This window comes from Myiozetetes cayanensis, unplaced genomic scaffold (genome assembly GCF_022539395.1).
Source record: "Myiozetetes cayanensis isolate MyiCay16 unplaced genomic scaffold, myiCay2020 scf4, whole genome shotgun sequence".
NCBI classification, from domain to species: Eukaryota; Metazoa; Chordata; class Aves; order Passeriformes; family Tyrannidae; genus Myiozetetes; species Myiozetetes cayanensis.
In genome coordinates, this window is record NW_026087631.1 from 44,037,959 (window position 1) to 44,056,863 (window position 18,905).

The 18,905-nt window shown below is 36.0% G+C and overlaps 1 protein-coding gene across 1 annotated transcript in view; it reads left to right on the forward strand.

The window, feature by feature from the left end:
- The window catches only part of ITGA1 (integrin subunit alpha 1), a 65,088-nt gene that overhangs the window by 20,524 nt on the left and 25,659 nt on the right, over positions 1 to 18,905 (forward strand). Inside the window, exons 2-7 of the mRNA XM_050328575.1 lie at positions 8,201 to 8,321; positions 10,437 to 10,549; positions 11,494 to 11,582; positions 11,671 to 11,785; positions 12,458 to 12,585; positions 18,599 to 18,747. Of these exons, the coding sequence (XP_050184532.1) occupies positions 8,201 to 8,321; positions 10,437 to 10,549; positions 11,494 to 11,582; positions 11,671 to 11,785; positions 12,458 to 12,585; positions 18,599 to 18,747 (715 nt within the window). The remainder of the gene's footprint in view (positions 1 to 8,200; positions 8,322 to 10,436; positions 10,550 to 11,493; positions 11,583 to 11,670; positions 11,786 to 12,457; positions 12,586 to 18,598; positions 18,748 to 18,905) is intronic.

The window sequence follows — 18,905 nt, forward strand, 5'->3', positions numbered from 1 at the left end:
TCAATGTTTATGTCTAAAGGATTATATGTACACAGTCAATCCTTTGTATCACTTAGATAAGATGTCAAAGTTCAGCATGCTGTTGTTCACTTACTGAGAATGTACTGTGGCAAGGAATCTCTCAGCCTCAAGGAGTAACCTTGAGAGGTGTCCCTTCTCAGGGAGAGAAGGGAGTACACTTGCTGTCCTGGTAGGGAGACAGTAACATAAGTTTTCAGTTAGGCGTTTTTTGCATCAGTTCTCAGATTATCACATTTCCCAGAATGTTTGAAAGGAATTTCCATCCTGGGGCATTTATAGGTAGTTTGTTTTAAGTTTGATGGGGTAGGCTGGCAAAGTGTAAACTTATTAGATAGAGTGATTTGTTTTAAGGTTTATTTGGTGCTATGGTTCACATTTTCTTAAAGTCTAGATTTACATTTTTTTATATGTAAATAACAGCATAGCAGCAATACCTTTACCCTCCAAAGTACATTAGTTTGTCTGCAGTGTTTGGCAGTTTTCTCTGATTTTTAACAGATTTTTTTTTTTTTTTTCAAAGGTAGCTTGCAAGTTGGCAAGTAAAAAAAGCAAGTACAAAGTATAGATTCAAGAGAAACTTAAAAATGTGTAGGCAATGTCATTTGCAATTTACATTTGAACACTGACAAGTAGTAAATTCTTAAAGGATTAAGGGATAAAAACTTAATTGATTCACCCCTGTCATGAATATTCAGGACTTTCTTTTTCCTTAGTCTCTATATTAATATGCTAAAATTATGAAAGATGTAGGCCACCTTATATAGTGACAAGTCACCAGTCTCCGTCTTCTCAAAATAAATCTCCTTTGAATGGCAAATGATAGTTACTCTTGAACACTATTACACTTACATCTCTGCCTCAAAATTTCTGTCATGGTTCTACAAGCTTTCATGTGTTTTCATCATGAGTTTCAACTCTGATATTATAACATACATCTTTGATTCAAAGATACCTTTAAGATAACCAATTGTTAACTGTAATAAACTGGCACTATGTAAGGATGGTAATATAACTTTTTTTTAAGCAAATAGTGGTGGGGTTACGTTCTTAACTACTTGTGCTATCTATTGCACAAGCCAGCAGTATCTTTGGATTGAATCATAGGCATAAAGTTAGAGGAACTGTTGTTTGAAGTGACGTGATTTATGTGATTAGATAAGCTAGGAAAGGTATGGGAGCTACTGTTTAAGAATGAAAAAAGATTGTGTTTGCTTCCTCCCATTATTCAAGTGTTGCAGAATTCTATTTCATAGGAAGTATGAAAAGAATACTTAGAAATATTTGTGGATTATTTCACATGAAAAGAATTATAACACTTTTGATACTCAATTAGCATCATACTTTAAAAAAAACCTACTTGCATCTACTTGGCTTTTTTTTGTTTTTAGGCTAAGAGCAACAAAATTAATCTGTAATACATAAAGTATGCTTAGTGTAGGAAAAATAGTCTAGCTAACAGGTCAAATGAAAAATCACCATGGAAGAAGTGACTTTGGGGCTTACTAATGCGTGTTTCCCACAGCACTAGGTGTATCTGACTTTCATGCTTTCTGCATGAAATATGACAATTATAGATGAATATGAATAGTTTCTGTCTCAAAAAAAAAAAAGAAAAAAGAAAAAAGAAAGGGTCCTGTGGGCTTACAGATAAAGCTATATGGTAGGAAATGGAAGTTATAGTGGAGTGTTCATGAGGAAATGGTCTTGGATAGCAAAGGAGAATGGGCATAGAGGGGAACACAAAGATTATAAGTACTTGAATGGAGTTAAGTATTGATGGAAGAACTACATCCAAAAGATAGACTGGAAATCATTGGAGACAAGATGAAACATTTTCTAGGAGTTGTCTTGCTTCCATCAAGCTGCTAAAATTGCTAAGCCTTCATACATCTGCACAGATCTAGTAGCAGACCTCGAAAAGTTTTTAGTACATGACTAGATATTTCTAAGGCTTTTTTCTTCCTTCTGTGAGAAACAACATAGTGCTAAGAATTGTGCTGACAAGAGGACCACTTTCCAAATTTTGAACAAAATAGTTTTATTCTGGTGACTGGTAACTGAATGGGTCACATATTCTTGGTCTCTGCCATTATACTTCCACAAATTTCGCCTGTTGCATTGTGGTTTTAATTTCAGACCACATTACAAAGCATTGATTCAGTATATTTTCAGACTTCACACTGCATTATAAAGTTATTTTCCAGCACAAAATATTTAGTACAAAACCAGCAAAGAGAGCTTTATTTAATGGGTTGTACAAGGCATTTAATAGGTTTTGCAAAGCATGTAGCTACTGAATCTGGAATTACTATCAAATATATATTTCTTGGTCTTTCAGGGTACTTACGTAATTTTAATAAGAAGTGGTTTTTTAGTTATTCAGTCTCTTTCCAGAAACTTTTCAGAGGTTAAAGATTAAAGAAAAAATGCTGGAGGCAAAATTATACAAAGGTCCTTTTGTAGCCCAGAAAAATAAAAGCTTGATTTAAGCACCACTTGAAAAAGTTTCAGAACTTGATTTTTTTTTTTTTTAATATACAGCTTTATTTGAAATAGGTTGATATTTAGCCAGCCAGAACTGAATGCAGCAGGAACTCCTGACAGTCTCCTTGGCCTTCTGTAGGAAAGGCCAGAGCACTGTGGTCCCCGAAGTCACAGACAGCCATTGTACCACTCTTTCTTCCACTTAGGATGTCAGTGGAAAAATCTCTTTTTCAGAAGACAAGGCTGTGTAATTCTGCAATGACATTATCACTTACAGATTTGCTGGTCCAGCAAAAAAATCCACATTTGAGCCATGATTTCACAAATAACATTTTTATAGATATGTTTTTACAAGCAGAACATGTTTAATCTTCCTTGCTGCTGGCCAGATGCAGTTCAGCCCTGACCCAAGTCTGTGGTGTTGTGTTGATGAAGGTAAAAGATCCAGCTTTTAGGAGGTTTTATTTCCCAAGGCCCAGTGCTATGCTTACTGAAGGACACAGTTTGTTCTCTGATGCGGGCTTGATTCCAGTTAGCTGAGAGCTTGCAGCACAGGCTTGCAAGTGCCAACACACAGTATCAATATCCTCAGGTGAAAGAGTTTTCTAATTGCAGAGCATAATACTATTGGCCATTGTCTTCAAAAATAAGCTTTTGTGTGAGACCACATCAATGCTCCCAGTCCTGCTCCCCTCACTGCGTCACTTTCACCAGCATGCCAGTTGCATCCTTTTATGGATGCTTGTTTCTTATGTTTTCTAAGATCATGAGAGACAGGTAATCTTTGCAACATCAGCATAAAATACTTTTAATGGCAGTCAGTTATTGCTTTATAAACTAGGACATCTGTTCTTATATCACTTAGCTTTCAGATTTTGATCAGATGCACAGTTTCCTGTTACTGTATTGCACACCTGTGTTGTTAGCAGGTCTTTAAAATATCTTTATAGCAACATTGGTTGTAATATGTGCTGTACCAACACTAAAGCAAATTTTTTTTAATTTATTTTGCAAGGGTTCCAAGTATATAAGAACTCCATAAAGCATTTTAATCTTATCTTAGTCTTCAGTTTAAATTTCTCCATCCTCTTTTATATCCCAGGATAAAAGCAGTCTGATTTTTAAATTTTTTGTGAAATTCCCAGTATTTTCCAGTTGTGCATACTTTTGTTAGATATTTCTACTTGTTTAGGTGTCCTCCTTGATTGCATTTAGACTTGCTTTGTTTCCGTCTCTTCTTGCAAAATGCAGATTAATTGATAAAGACAACAGAAATGCTATAGCAATAAGTGTGAAATGAAACAAAAATAACTTTTTGACCACAGGCTGGCAGGGAGAAGTAGTGTACAGCCAATGAGTTAGCCCTGTTCAATTCTAATGTGTCCTTTTCTGTTTTTGAAAGAAAACATTTTCATTTGTCAGGATAACCTCTGTTTATAGGGGATGCAATTGTTATTTGCTACATGCAATACATAGATAAAACATTCTAACTCAATTTACTGTCTCATTTAAGTGGATCTTCATGATGTTGTTTATTGTGGGTTATTTGTAGTGATGTATTTTTCATCAGTAAAGAGCCAGGAGTTAGGCTTTGTTCTACAGTTTGGGTTACGTTTATCTCCATCTGTTCTGGGAAAATAAGGGTGCCAATTCTGCACTTCTGTGTTTGTAAGGTTAGAGTGGCCAGCCAATATGCTGGTGGAGAAGTACCAGAGAAATCTAGTTTTATATGGTTTAGAGGCAGAATAACCACCCAGACAGCATGAACGTTTAGCTTAAAGAACTTGTTAAGGAAAACAGAAAAAAATTTATTAGTGGCTACTGGACAAGTATGAGCTACTACTCTGGGTTTGTAACAGAAATAATATTTGTGTTGTTGTCTTGGTGACTGTTAACCTTTCACGTATAGGTACAAGCTGTGCTAAGAAAAGAATGGCACATGTATCAGCTCATGTTCTCCTCAATTTAAATCAGCAGTGAGAGGGACATTGTCTGCAGTGCCTTCTTTCTTGTAGGACATGAAATGAAAACTGTAATTTCAGTTTTAACCTGTGATAAACATTTATATTCTGCACTTCTAATCTGTGTTAGTAATTTCTGATGTGTTAACAGTCATTCTGATAACACAATAGTTCAAAATCCTAATTTAATTTACCTCCAATAATTGTGATTAAGTAAAATACCATATACCTTACGAAAAAAATATTTTTTTTCTCCTTAATATCCCTGACTCTGGAAAGAATCCTCTCCAACTTCCCTGTAACTCTCCTTTTTCCACTGCTTCTGCCAATAGTCTTTTTAATTCATATGCACAAATTACTTAAAAACAGTAGAGAGTACATGTCATCTTAGACAGAAACTGGAAGTTTGAAAGAGTTCAAGCTAGATATTGTTATTAATATAATATTCACACCCATAATCTTGATATTTTTAAATGTTGTGAATAAGCAGCTCATGTGTATAGTGTTCTCTGCACTAAAAAATGAAATAAAATGTGAAAGCCAAGTTGCCATAGATCACTAGATTATTGTTAGTTAGCAGTGTGATGTAGGTCACCGTGAACTCCACTTTTCCATTTACCATCTGCAGATTTGAACATCTCTTTGAGACATTTGTAAGATTTCCTTTTACAGGATCTATGGAAAATGTAGTAGGCTACCTTTAAAATCTGCTAATGATTCATGAATTATGCTTACACCGCTTATCATGACCCTTACTTTTATGCAAAAACATTATGCTTAAGATGTTTCATAGTACATGGAGGCCACAGAAGGCCATGGAGTATATTTGCATGTTAAAATATGCCGCACAGTTCGTGTGTGAAGTCAAACATCAAAGCTTCTAACTTCTGGCTTAGATAGAAGGGGAAGATGAGAGAGCAAAAGGACAGCCATGCTGGATCAAATGAAGATCATATTTTGTCCAATATCATGACTGCAGGAGTACATGTAAACCAATAGCTAGAGACAAAAAGGAACTAAGCAAACATATATAATATTCCTCTCCCAGCTTCCAAGTATTTCCAGCTACAGGGATTTCCTGAACCAGATGTGCATTCTGTATGGTTTGTAACCTGCAGTGCTTTTATATTCCATTAATTTATTCAGTTCACCACTGAACACATTACATTTTGCATCCAAAGCATTCATTGTTGACAAGGTCTGTGGGTCTGTACTACTGTGAGGTGTCACCACCTCCTTTTTATTTCTGACCACCTAGCTACTTTTGGTTTCTCTAGCTTTATTGTTTTAGAAGAAAGCACTGTTATTGTTGGTTTCAATTTGACCTCGCTCAGAAGCACAAGGATTTGGGTGGTTAGTAGCAGATAGCTGGCATTTTTTATTCCTCTTCTAGTTTGGTTGTTTTAGCATTTCATATTTTCAACTGTCTGTTATAGCTACGAGGATTAGAAGCATATGCATTAAAATTATGAGATTTGAGAATATCACATAACCAATTCAGGAAATTTCATAGTCATTTACTATAATGAATACACAGTAAAAATTACAATAGTCAATACTGCATCACTGTGATGAAATTCATTTTCTATCAGCAGATGATGGAATAATGATGGAGGATATGGTGGAGTAAGCAGAGCACAGGGTGCACATGTAACCTTTGGTTTGCTTTAGGAGAAAGTAAATGGGAAGAAATGAGATGGAATTTGTGGCCTTTAATATTTCATATCATAATATGTTTTGAACATCATCATAAGGTGAGAAAGAGGAAAAACATGCCTCCTAAGACTTCTAGAAGGATGTGCTGTCAGTCTTATTCAGGGCTAAAGTGAACAGGCATCTGGAGATCATTAAGAGGCCAATCAATATGGATGGATTTTGCATTACCTTTCTTCTTCAAATAAATAATGAACTTAGTTACTTTTTACAGGTGATCTCATTAGTACCGTTTCATTGTCTAGGGTAGGTTGGGAGTCTAAATGACATGGTCGGAATCCCTCACATTGTGTCAAAAGTAGTAATAGCAATTGGTTTTACTCTGAAATTTAACAAAAGAAGATTTGAACTGGTGATATCTTCCCTGCATTTATAATTTTTTTTTTTTTTTTTTTTTGCATTTTAACTGTGCTTTGATGGCAGAAAGCAAGGGGGGAAAACTACTATTGCTCATGAACAGGCATAGCAGAATTTCTTTAAACACGATTGTTTAAGGGAAACAAAATATTATTTTCCAGCAAATTATTTCCCATCAGACTGTCAACCATTAATTTTTTATCTCTTGCAATAAATATTTTTCTGAAGAGTAAAAGTAATCTCTGATGCAGTTTTTTTACTTCTTCATATTTCCTGACTCTGACTGGAGGAAGAAAAACTAAAATAACACAAATGAAACTTTTCCTTTTTTTGCTGTCCAGTGAAACTGAAAATGCCTATTGAGTGACAAATAGTCTTTTGTGATAATTTTACTGCATTAAGCAGGAAATAAGATGCTGAGAGAGACAGATTAGTATTGACCACTTGGGAGCTTAATTATAGTAACAAGCTTTCCATGAGAATATCATTGATTCAGTGGTGAATAACAGATGTGTTTTAGTAACTGTACATTATTTAGCTGCTTTGACATGCAGCAAGTTTTATGGATTTGGGTATTTTTATGTAATGGTTAATGTCAGCAAATGAACAGGAAATGCTTCTTTAAAATTAAATTAAACTTGTATATAACTGTGTTTTTAAGAAGTCTTGATGTTCTACAAATTCAACTAATCTTTGGCTCTTGTGAATTAAATATACAACTGCAGTGGCAGAGTCAGTGATTGCTTTTGCAAACTTACAGGACAAAGATGGAAGACATAACTATAGGAAAGAATAAAGGAAAAAGATAAATAGGTTTATTTTTATATATCAATAGTAATTTTTGCTTCTTACTGAGCCTTGCAGTGGGTTATGGGTATCACTTCAAGCTTGGTTGTTACCCTATATATCACATTTTTCTGAAGCTTGCTATGCAGTTATATTTTTACATTATTTTCCTTGATGATGATCAGTGAACTTTATGGTATGGGAAATCAGTCAGAAGCAGCATTTGCTCTATTTACTTACCTCATCATAGTCCAAAATCACCATTGTAGAGCAACTTTTCCTGCACATATAAAGGTGGGAGTTCTGTAGATAATCACATATAGATACTATGGAGATATCAGCATATCATATGTACTTTTTTCTCTAATATAGATTAAAATTAAATACATCTGAAGGTTTTTCCTTATTCTTTTCCTATGTGTGTCTTCTGCAAAGAGTTAAAAATTAGTTAATTCTCAATTTAAGAAACCTTGAGAACTACTACCTTGAATGAGGGAAGTAACATTTTGTGTAAAATCCGTACATTAGAAATTAATGAAGCTAAAAGGAGTTAAAATAACTAAAAAGTTATGTTATATATAATGTTAATCTTAATAATGTTTTACTTAATGTTAGTTGAATTTTGATTTACAAATGAGTGATGGGCTTTGCAAAGTATGTATTGGATACAGAAGTCCAGTTGCTAACATCTCTGAATTTAGTTATGTATCTATGTTGAGGAAGTCTGTTTTAAATCTCTGTAACTTTGATACATAGCCCCAAATGCCACTTTCAAAACATCTTGTACCTTTGGTTAATTGAACATTGATTTCTTAGAAGTATTGGTGTTTATATGTATTGCTACATGCTAATTTTTTTAAAATAATATCTTTTTAAAGCTCTCTTTCACCTTGTCCACACTTCCAATGTTGATGTGAAAAATGCAATGACCTTCAGTGGACCTCTTGAAGACATGTTTGGATACACAGTTCAGCAGTATGAAAATGAGGAAGGGAAATGGTAAGCCCCTTTCCTATTTTTAAAATGAACACACCAAAATATCAGGTATTCAGTGACTCAGGTGCTATTCTTCTGTTTTCAAGTAAGGATAAGATTCTGTCAGTCATATTTCTTAAATTAAAGCACAGACTTGAGGAAACCTGGACAGATTGGGAGAGTGAAAGATCCACATTCATACTTCCATTTGTCTCCTCAAAGACATAAGTAACTTCACAAAAGGGGTAAATACCCAAATTGATGAAGCTGAGAAAGTACTCAGTTTTGCATGAGCTCTGTTTTTTCCATTTACCAAATGAGGTCTTTGCCTTTTCCTTCTGTTAATGTATTTGCAATGAAATTACTCTTATTCTACCTAAATAATATGTATGATGTATTTTTTCCTAAAGTTTTCTGTCAGATGTTGTCTGAACTGAGTTTTTTAACTGGTGGGAAAATATTTGTTAGTACAGTACTCCCTCAGACTTCCCTTTTGGAGGGCTAATTATGTCTTGCAACTGGTAATATATTTGCATTTTGGAGTTGGAGCCTTTATCTTAACCTCTCTTTTCCTTCCTGTTGTTCCAAGTGGAGGTTGCATTTTGGCATGCTTACTCATATTGCTTCTTGGTCTTTTGATAAACACCTGCTTATGCTTTTCCCTTGTTAAAACAAACGTCACACACTGATGACTGGGCTGGGGGACTGAAAAAATGATTGCATGGTAAGAGGTTTGGGAAACCTGAGATCTCCATCATTCTTTGAAGATTACTCTGATTTTCCCAGAGCTCTGACAGTAATTTTACATTCTTGGTAAAGGCAGAGACTACTGCAGGCAGCCAGGAGCGACAGCCAGCTTAGACTGTTCTGCAGTGCCCAAGCAATGCCCCCTGCAAGTGCCAGGACTGCCTGACTCCCAGAGTCTGTCCACCACTGCAACACCCTGTTCACCATTAGCCATAGGGAATCTTCACAGACATAAAATTGCAGAGTCTGCTTTTGAATAACCTAGTTCCCAATTGCTGAGACTGTAGGATGTTTAAATACACATTTGCTTGAGGGTCATGAGAGAATAATAGTAATGACCTTCTTTGAGCTAATTTAAACCCTCAGGAAATGGAATCTGTTCTAGGAGCTTCAATTTTGCAAAGTAAGCTGTATTGTTGTAAACTGTTCTGAAACCTTTCAAAACCAAACAATAATATAAGCTGGAAAGAGTGACTCTACCAGTAGCCAAAGGAAGACAGTGATATGAAGTTGTGTGCTAAGTCTAGACATCTCTGAAATTAAACTCTAGAGCTGCTGTAAATTGCCAAGCTTTCAGCATATCTACATCTAGAGCAGAAAATTTGTTGGTTGATAGTTAAAAATAAATATACAAAACAGCCTTGTGATGCTTTTTCAACTTCTATAATGCTACCTGTATGCTACAGATAGAGCTTTTCGGCAACAGATTGTCTGTGAACCTGACTGGGGTTGTTTCTCAACGAAACTGGGATCCCCTAAAAAAAAATCTCTTGTGCAAAAAGACAAAATAGCCTTTCAGACTACTTACCTCTCTTCACAGGGCTCTTTCTTTCTGAGAAAGGAACAGCACAGGCACAGTAACCTAATGAACATTGATCACCATCCACAGGATGTCAGGCACACTCAGCTTCTCTACATTTTAAAAATTTGAAATTTCTTATAATAACATGTGAGCTGCTGGCTCGCATTATTTAAGACTGAATTCTTCGTCTGAGTGCTTGTGAGCCTTTCCTTTGGCATGTGGTCTCTGAGCACTGAAAAGAGGTTTTCATCTAAAATAATGTAAAGACCAAGGATATATTAAATAAACCAGATCTTTCCTTCTGTGTTATTTCTAGTACTTGTCATTCATCCATCAATATTGCTTTTATTTCCCACTGTAATTTAAAAAAATGTTATTCTAATCTGTAATTCGGTATATAGCCCATTTTGCTTTCTGTATCCTTATTATTTTGGTTGTATCTAACTAGGATAATAGATACCTCTCTTCTTCTCCACCCTGTATTACTAGTACAGAGCTTGCTGCAGCTATGCTCTCTCTGTAAGTTTTATTTGCTGACTTTTGTGCCTTGTAAGATAGAAGAAATTTGAAGTAACTTATTTTATTTGCAGGGTACTTATTGGTTCACCGTTAGTTGGCCAACCTGAGAAAAGAACAGGCGATGTCTACAAATGCCCTGTAGGAAGGGACAGCCAGTCACCCTGCACAAAACTGAACTTGCCAGGTATGAAAGGAAATAAATTTGTGTCATGTGGAGCAATAACAGAGGTCAGATCTTAGGAGATTTTTAGATAGTAAGTATGCATTAGAAATATTTCTATAGGGAAAATTTTCTTAGGAGGACTCCAGAGCTAAATGTGAAGGAGTTGTGTTTGTAACATTAAAAATTATTTTATTTTAAGGCTGTCGTATGGAAAACTTGCTCATAATTTTAGAATGAGCATGTGATTGTGTTATCAAAACTTTATTATGACTGGCATTGTATTGTCTGTGGTTGGCAGTCCTGGCCATGGAGCCAGAAAGACCTTGGAGCATTATTTCATAGATTACCCTTTTCAAAACTCTCTGAAGCCAACAAGAGCCTTCATAATACCATCAGTAAGCTTTTGATGAAAATGTAACTAGGCTGATGCATCTTAATGTAACAGAGGTAAATATTAATAATTTCCTTGCTCATATCAAGAGACACATGATGTAGACTAGAAGAGATTTCCTGTTAATATGAATTTCACTAATTACACCTGTCATAATGTTTATTTTCCCTTGAAAACATAAATGTCTATAATGTAACATAACAACAGCATATATAAAAACTGTTAAGTCATTCATCACAAGATAAAAAAAAAAGAATATTTTTTCTAATTAACAAAACTGAGTAGTAGTATCTTGCTTTCATTGCACTGTTATTTTTACTTTTTTCTTATTTTGTGGTTTGAGAAAACTATGTGAGACAGCAATCCAGACAAATTTTCTGGGATAAAAGCCAGTACCAGAAATTTTTCTTGATTGTTGCAATTGAAGAAGGAGGAGGAAGGGTGCTAAAATATTTGATGAAACCAGTGTTGGTCTGGGTTTATTTTAGAAGCTGGAAGGTCCATACTAGGGGATATATACTTAAGCATTTTATTTTCATGTTCCCAAATACTTAACATTTTAATCTATTTATAGCTGCTACTTCAGTTCCTAATGTTGTGGAAGTAAAAGAAAACATGACTCTTGGAACAACCTTAGTAACTAACCCAAAAGGAGGGTTTCTGGTAAGAAAGGACTTTTTGCCAATTTTAAAAATCTTTTTCTCCGCGGGTATCATAACAAAAACATTTCACCCTTTCTTGTTTTTTAAAGGCATGTGGACCACTTTATGCCTACAAATGTGGACGTTTGCACTACACTACTGGGGTTTGCTCTAATGTCAGCTCCACTTTTGAAACCATTGAGGCCATTGCTCCATCTGTGCAAGGTATGCATGCCACAGGAATTCTCATGTGTGTCCGAAAATATAAAGTGCCAAACAAGAGAAATGTATACACATAGGCATATACAAAAAAAATGAACTGCTTAACTTAGCTACCAGCATTACCAAGTTAAGTAAATGTTTTCATTGTCCGTATATAACCTAAATTCTTCCTACTTTTGGAATTTATCTCAGTATAAACAATCATTACAGTGCTATGTAACATCCAAACACAATTGCTAAAAATAGTTGCTTATGTTTTTAACTTATGGCCAAAAGACTTTTTTTAAATAATGACTGCATGTTGAGACCTAATACAAACCCACTTTAGTAATATACATAAAAATGTTAAAGACACAGTCCTTTGGAAAAATTGTAGAGAAACAGATTGATATTAAAGAAGTTAGGGAGTCCCTGTTGAATACTCCAGTTATGTGATCTTCTGCTCCCTGATCTTCTTAAATTTCTGCTTTCAAGAAAACCCCTTTCTGATAAAGGAAACACAAACTACATGAGATACAATGCAAAAGTTGAAGAATGATACTTGTCATCACATGCGCCAGTTCAGCCCCACTGCAGAAAGATATACATTTGTTACTAATTACAAAAGTAACTGGAACTGTCGGATAAGTCTGATCCTTGATGGTGTCAATTTTTATGTGGCAATCTGTGTTGCAGAGTGTAAAACACAGTTGGACATCGTCATAGTCCTTGATGGATCTAACAGCATTTATCCGTGGGAGAGTGTCACAGCCTTTCTAAACAGCCTCCTCAACAACATGGATATAGGCCCTCAGCAAACACAGGTAACATGGTAGATATTTTATGGTTTTTTTTTTCAATTTGCAAGTCAAAAAAGAATTTACAGGAAATAGGATAAGAGTCATCTATGGACCTCTTCAATTCCAAGAACTTGTGGCAATAGGATACTAAAGTAAAATAGCTGAAACCACAATTAAGTCAGTACCCAGTCACTGAATAGCAATGTCAGGAAGACTGTCCCTCCCCCCACTGCTCAGGCAGTTTGGAGAAGGCGACTTTCTAACAAAGAGACAAAAGTTAAGTGCCTTAAGTGAGGCTGTTTGAACACTGTCCTTTCCCACTTCCTTCCTCTCCATAGCCACTTCTTGTCTTCTTTTGTACTTCATAGCACAAAGGTTATTTCTGCTCTTCTGAGGCTCGCATGGGCGGTTTGGACAGCCTTTGATTGTAAGTTTTTTTGGAGCAGCGTTCTCTGTTTAGTACTGTGGAACATCGGGCATACAGCTTTTAAACCTTGAAATCATAATTAATGAGTGGCTGTTAAGCTGCATGTTATTAATGGCAGAAGCTGCATTTATATAATAAGTGGAGAGGGCCAAATTCCCAGCTGCTATAAATCAGTGCGGTTCCATCAGAATTAATGGAGCTACGACTAATTACCCCCCTGAGGATCTGGCATATATCTCACTGCTGAACAGAGTATGTAAATATCAGTTCTAGGAGAACTCTGGCAAGGAGGAAACATGGACTCTGGGATACATTTTAGCACAGAAACTTTTAATAACAGCAAGAGAAGACACTGTTTCTTCCCTTTCTTTATTTTCCACCTCTCAAAATCAAGGATTTTCCAGGCCCCATTTGATATGCTTCAGGCCAATGCTTAGCATTTTTGCAGCTTCAGCTTAGCTCCTAACATTCAGCTCCTACCTTCACAAAGGCAACTGTGAGAAGGTGTAAAGGAAACCTTTGTCTGCAGAGAGCATCCCTGCCATTTTCCATGTTAATCGAGGTTTTCAAGTTGCCAGCCAGGTTCTCTGTTGCCTGTGCTGAACATTAACAGATAAAGTAACTTATAAACTATCAACTTTACAATCATGTACTGTTATTTTAAACACACTTTACTTCCAGATATTGTAAGGAAGAAGGAAAAACACTTGTCAAAGATATCAGAAATATTGACATATATATATTTGATATATATATTTGACATATATATATTTCTGTTATTTCTGTTATATTTGACATATATATATATATGTCAAATATAACAGAAAGAAAAAAGAAATTCTTTCTGGTCCCTTAAACTGAAGATTTCTCAAACATGTGCCATCGTAAAATACTTAAATCTGAACTTCCCAGTATGGGGCAATGGCTGCATGGAAATCATTAAAATCTTCGGCACAAAGGTCTTCATGGGAGTGGTACACAGGGAAATCAACTCTACTGCTCCCTCAGCACTCTTCCTCACCCAACAATTCCTAAATTTTTACATGGCCACACCTCTGTTATGTTTGGGTTTGGAATACTGCCTCATTTGTGTGGCTCAACTTTTGCACAAAAGGTCTCTTGCTGACCTGCACTTCAGCAGCCTGACATCTCCACCTACAAAATCCATTGTACCCACAGTTTGGCATACCTACCCCTCTTCTCACACGTACACTTATTCACTTGAGAACGTCAGCTTTGGCATTTGGTTGTTACAGAGCAGAAACATTTAAGAGGGAGATAAGAATAGGATAAGGAGGAGAGACACTGAAAAACTGAAATGGAAGGTGAAGGCTGAGTGGAATTTTCTCGGTCCCTCTTACCTTCCTCCTTCCCCAGAACATACCTCATCTCTCTCCTCTCCTCTGAGTCCCTAGCTTGTAATCCAGGCATATCCAAAGAGGGTTTATACTCTCTCCCCCACCTACACATCTCCTTTCTCAGAAAAAGTGTTTCAGTGACCATCCAATGCGGAAGAAGAGAAACAACAGAGCAGGCTTATTTATCCTCTCTTCTCTGAAAGCACAGAATAGAAGCAAAGGAAAAATAGTTTACTTTCTGTCAGTTTAAACTGATTTTTCCATTTTCATTTTTTATTGCTCAGCATGCAGAAACCAGTGGACTTTCACTGACTTAAGACTGTTTTGCACAGGAAAGGAAAGAGGTGATTACAGAATGACTCTGTAACAGCTTGGGTGTGACTTGTTCAAAACCTTGTTTTGATTAGAGGTTTGTGAGGTGTTTGTTTTTTGGTGGTTTTTTTTTTTTTACTTATACCCTCTATGAACAATGGTCATAGAGAGTCAGGAGAGAAATTGTTCAGTGTTCCATGTTTGGCAGATTTGAAAGTGAAAGCCCAAAGTTTCAGATAGAAAGGCCAAATTTTATGGCTTTTTTTTTTTCCCCAGAAGTATTTCCTTTTCTTCCTCTTTACCTTCTCCAGATAATCTACAACATCATACTGATGGTTAAGCTGCATATCATGGGCCTTGGGACAAAAAAAGTAAAGGGAAAGTGATGACAGAAAAGTGGAAAAAGGAAGGAGGAATTATGAAAGAAAGAATGTACAAGTGGGAAGAAAATAAAAATATTTCACCTGTCCTTTCTCCACTAACTGCAACATAAGACAGGTTTTTTTCCTCTTTTTTAACTTTTGTGGAGATAATTGCCTTTTTAATATGAGGGCATAGGGGGTTTTTTTAATCCTTTATATATGAGTAACCTTCTGTGGATTTCTTTCAGAAGAGAAAGCAGAATACTTTGATAAGTTCAATACCAGCTTTAAGCAATGTTGAAATGGCCTTCAGAAATTTTCGGACAGGTTCTATTTTTCATTAACATACAACATAGGCAGTTATAGATGTTTGGCCTGTACCTTATTATGTCTCCAAAGGGACTGTATCAGTAGACTAATAAGTCATACCATGTCATATCTTACAACTAGTTTTGTCTTCAGAAGAACGGAAGTATATTTAAGAGGTATTACAAAGATGATGACGAAGATTTCTTCAGGATGAAGAAAGATCTTTGCAATAGTTTACAAGTAACCTCTGTCTTGAAGTAAACAAAATGTGGGAAAATTAATTAATTTTTTTTTTGAGTTTAGATATCTTTATAAAGATCTCCTTATGATAAAAGCTATTAGTCATTAGTGCTTCCAAAGGCATATCTGCTTTTCTTTTATCCAAATATATTTCTGATTTTCCTCCACATCCCAATTTGAAAATCTTATGATTTTATTTACTGAATGGTTTTCCTTTAATTTTGTTATTTTTGTTGTTGTTATTTTTTGCAAATCAATTAGCTTAATATTTTATTGGGAAAGCCAGAATGTGCTTTCCAAGTAAGGGGCTGTATTCACTTATAAACAATAAATTGTTGCCCTTAGAACTGTTTTGTCCCAAAATAGAACAGTCTTTCACTTGCCTGTTCTCTTGTACAACACTTTTCACAGGAACTGGGGACAATTAAAGAATTATTCCCTTGTGTAATGTAAAAGCCATGGAATGCTAGGGAAGGGAACACAAAGTTAAGAATTACAAAGATGTTCAACAGATTATGGTCAGTAATGTTGGGAAAAATAATAAGTTCTCTGGAGTAGTGCAGAAATACACCCTTCTTTGTAGTACTCTTTCATTTTCCAGATTTAAATTAAACAAGAAAATCAGAACATACAATACCTGCAAGCATCATTCTCAGGGGCTTGCTAAAGTCCCATATAGGCACATTTGCATCATGTAGATGTGTCACTTGTAGTTTTCCATAAGACAAAAAGGCTGCAAAAGCTCAAACCTTAATTGCTATCTAATAGGATTTAGTTCCAATTTTACAAGGAGGACTTTATTATGTGATCCTTTAGGAGACTGGAACACGAAGTCTTGTAGCATTTTGTCAGTTCTGGTGGGCTTTTTGTTAAGTTTTATTGAGGAATGACTCATCTTTGATGCCATGGAATACATAGAACAAGATGATCAGTGTTTTCAAAGCTAGTGCTAAGGAAGGGTCCCACATAACAACTGTATCCCATAAGATAACCACATGCCCCCTTTCCTTCCTGATTTACAAGCTATGCAACACAGTGCAGTTTTCAGACTCAGATGTTCTTCCCATTCACTTCCTGAGAAGGAAGTGCTCAAAATGTTTACTTGCTGCGATCATGGATGTTTCCTTTCAAATAGGAAATGATACAACTCAGTGTCAGCCTGCAGTCATTTTAGGAAAACGACAAAACCAACATGGGTCTCTAGTATCATGGAGGACTGACTGGCAGATACTTTTCACACTGGCAGCAGACAATGTATGATTTAATTTTTGATACCAATAAATCCTCAAAGCTGCAGATAAAGAGCCAGTGAATCCACACCAACAGTCTCCCTAGCATACAATAGTCTCTGTCTACACTTGGTGCATAATACTGGAATTCTTAAGCCACTCCTTCTACTCCAAAAGACTAAACACGACAAAAGCCTCTAGCCAGTTAATTGCAGTCTTTTTACAAGACTAACAGCATCCTATAATGCTGTATGTCCCTTTAAATGCGTGCCACAAAATAGCTGAGTTGGAGGGAACAGGTTAAAATTTCATCTTCTTCTTGAGGTTAGTCTGTGCCACATGACTGCTCTGAGTGTTAATACAGAGTGTGCCCTGGCCAGTTCTGTAAACATTGTGCAGAGTTAATAGTCTGCTGCTCAGGAGAACATGCAGCCTCTGCATTCTCTCAGCTACACGTGGAAGAGGGCATACCTCCAAGAAACAATTTAAATATCTTAAAGGGAGCAACTTGTTGTAACTTTGAACTTATATCAGTTCTTCCAGATGTGGCTGCATTTTCAAAAGGATATAGAAATTCAGTGGGATTTTGCTACTAATTCCACTATAATTATAGTCCCATAATCACATGTAACTAGCATTTCATAATGACACTGATGTTCAGTGCAAAATCCAACTCTAACTCTTCCACTACAAGAAAAAACAAATTGTGAAGAATCTAAGATGCTATGAAAGTACCTGAAAAAAACCTCACAACTGTAAAGCAATTGCAAAGTACATTCTAAACCATTTCTAAAATAATATGATGGCAAAAACATCCCAGAGGTCTTATTGATCTACAGAACCTAAATGCTAAGTGCTATTAATAATAGATGAGTGAGACATAAATGCCACGTAATACTGCATTATCCTAAATAACACCTATAAATTGCCAAGTGTAACATAAAATTGAAATATGCTAATGGAACATTGTGTAGATTCTTCCCAGTAAAAACTGTCAGGAACTTGCCAAAATATTAAAACTGGCAGAGATGAATGAGAGAAATTAATTAATATTTAAGAATATTGCTCCTCTTTTTATTTCACACTTGGTTTTGAAGCAGGTTCCTTTAGGCATTTTGTGATTAGGTTCCAATCCCATGTGTTGATTTTTGCACAAAGGCTTTTCCTGCTAAGGTCATCTACAGTCTTTACATTACCCTGCCTCATTCCAGATGCCACAAAATTCCATTTTGTCCATGTTTTCCCCTCTGTTACTTGCCAGGTCATACTTTGACTTACCTCCTGCTGGGAGAACGTCCATGTCATGGACATCCCTGCTGTCTTCATCAAGATAAGGGTAATTGGGTCTTCCTGTTTCTAGGCTAGGTTTAGGGTAAATAAACTATCAGATGTAGAATTATTATATTTGAATGGAATGAAGAGAGTTGTGAGTGAGCCATGACTTTGCATGCTACAAGGAAAAAAGTTTTGAGAAGTTGTGATTGGTGGGTGGGGCATTGGTCTGCCTTTGCCTAGAGGAGAACAGAGTACAGATAACAGCAAGCCAGGAAGACCAAGGAGTTGAGCCTTTGGGCTTTATTCCAATTTTTAATAAAAGCAATTTAGAAAACACCAAAATGTTTCATGAGACTGTTCATCTAGCCGGTCTTGCTCAAACACATAGGTGCTTCATACTGAGGAAAACACACAGAGTTCAGGACTCTTCCTGGCGTAGGTACAGACAGGCATTTACCCCATTTCAGGAGTCAGAGATGTTTCCTTTAACTGTAGTTGATCTTTAACATGACCTGTGTGTTTCAGGTGGGAATTGTTCAGTACGGACAGACTGTAGTCCATGAATTTTACCTGAATACATACTCGACAACAGAAGATGTTATGGCTGCAGCCACAAGGATACGCCAGCGGGGTGGCACACAAACTATGACAGCCCTGGGAATAGATACGGCAAGGTACATTCACAGGATATTGTCCTGCATGTGGGAGAAGCAAACATACAGATATTGTGATGGTTCTCATTTTATTTATTAGAAATATGATACGGCTAACATCTGACTTTATTTTAACTAAGCAAACATCATTTAGGAGGAGGCTGGATAAACAGACTCTG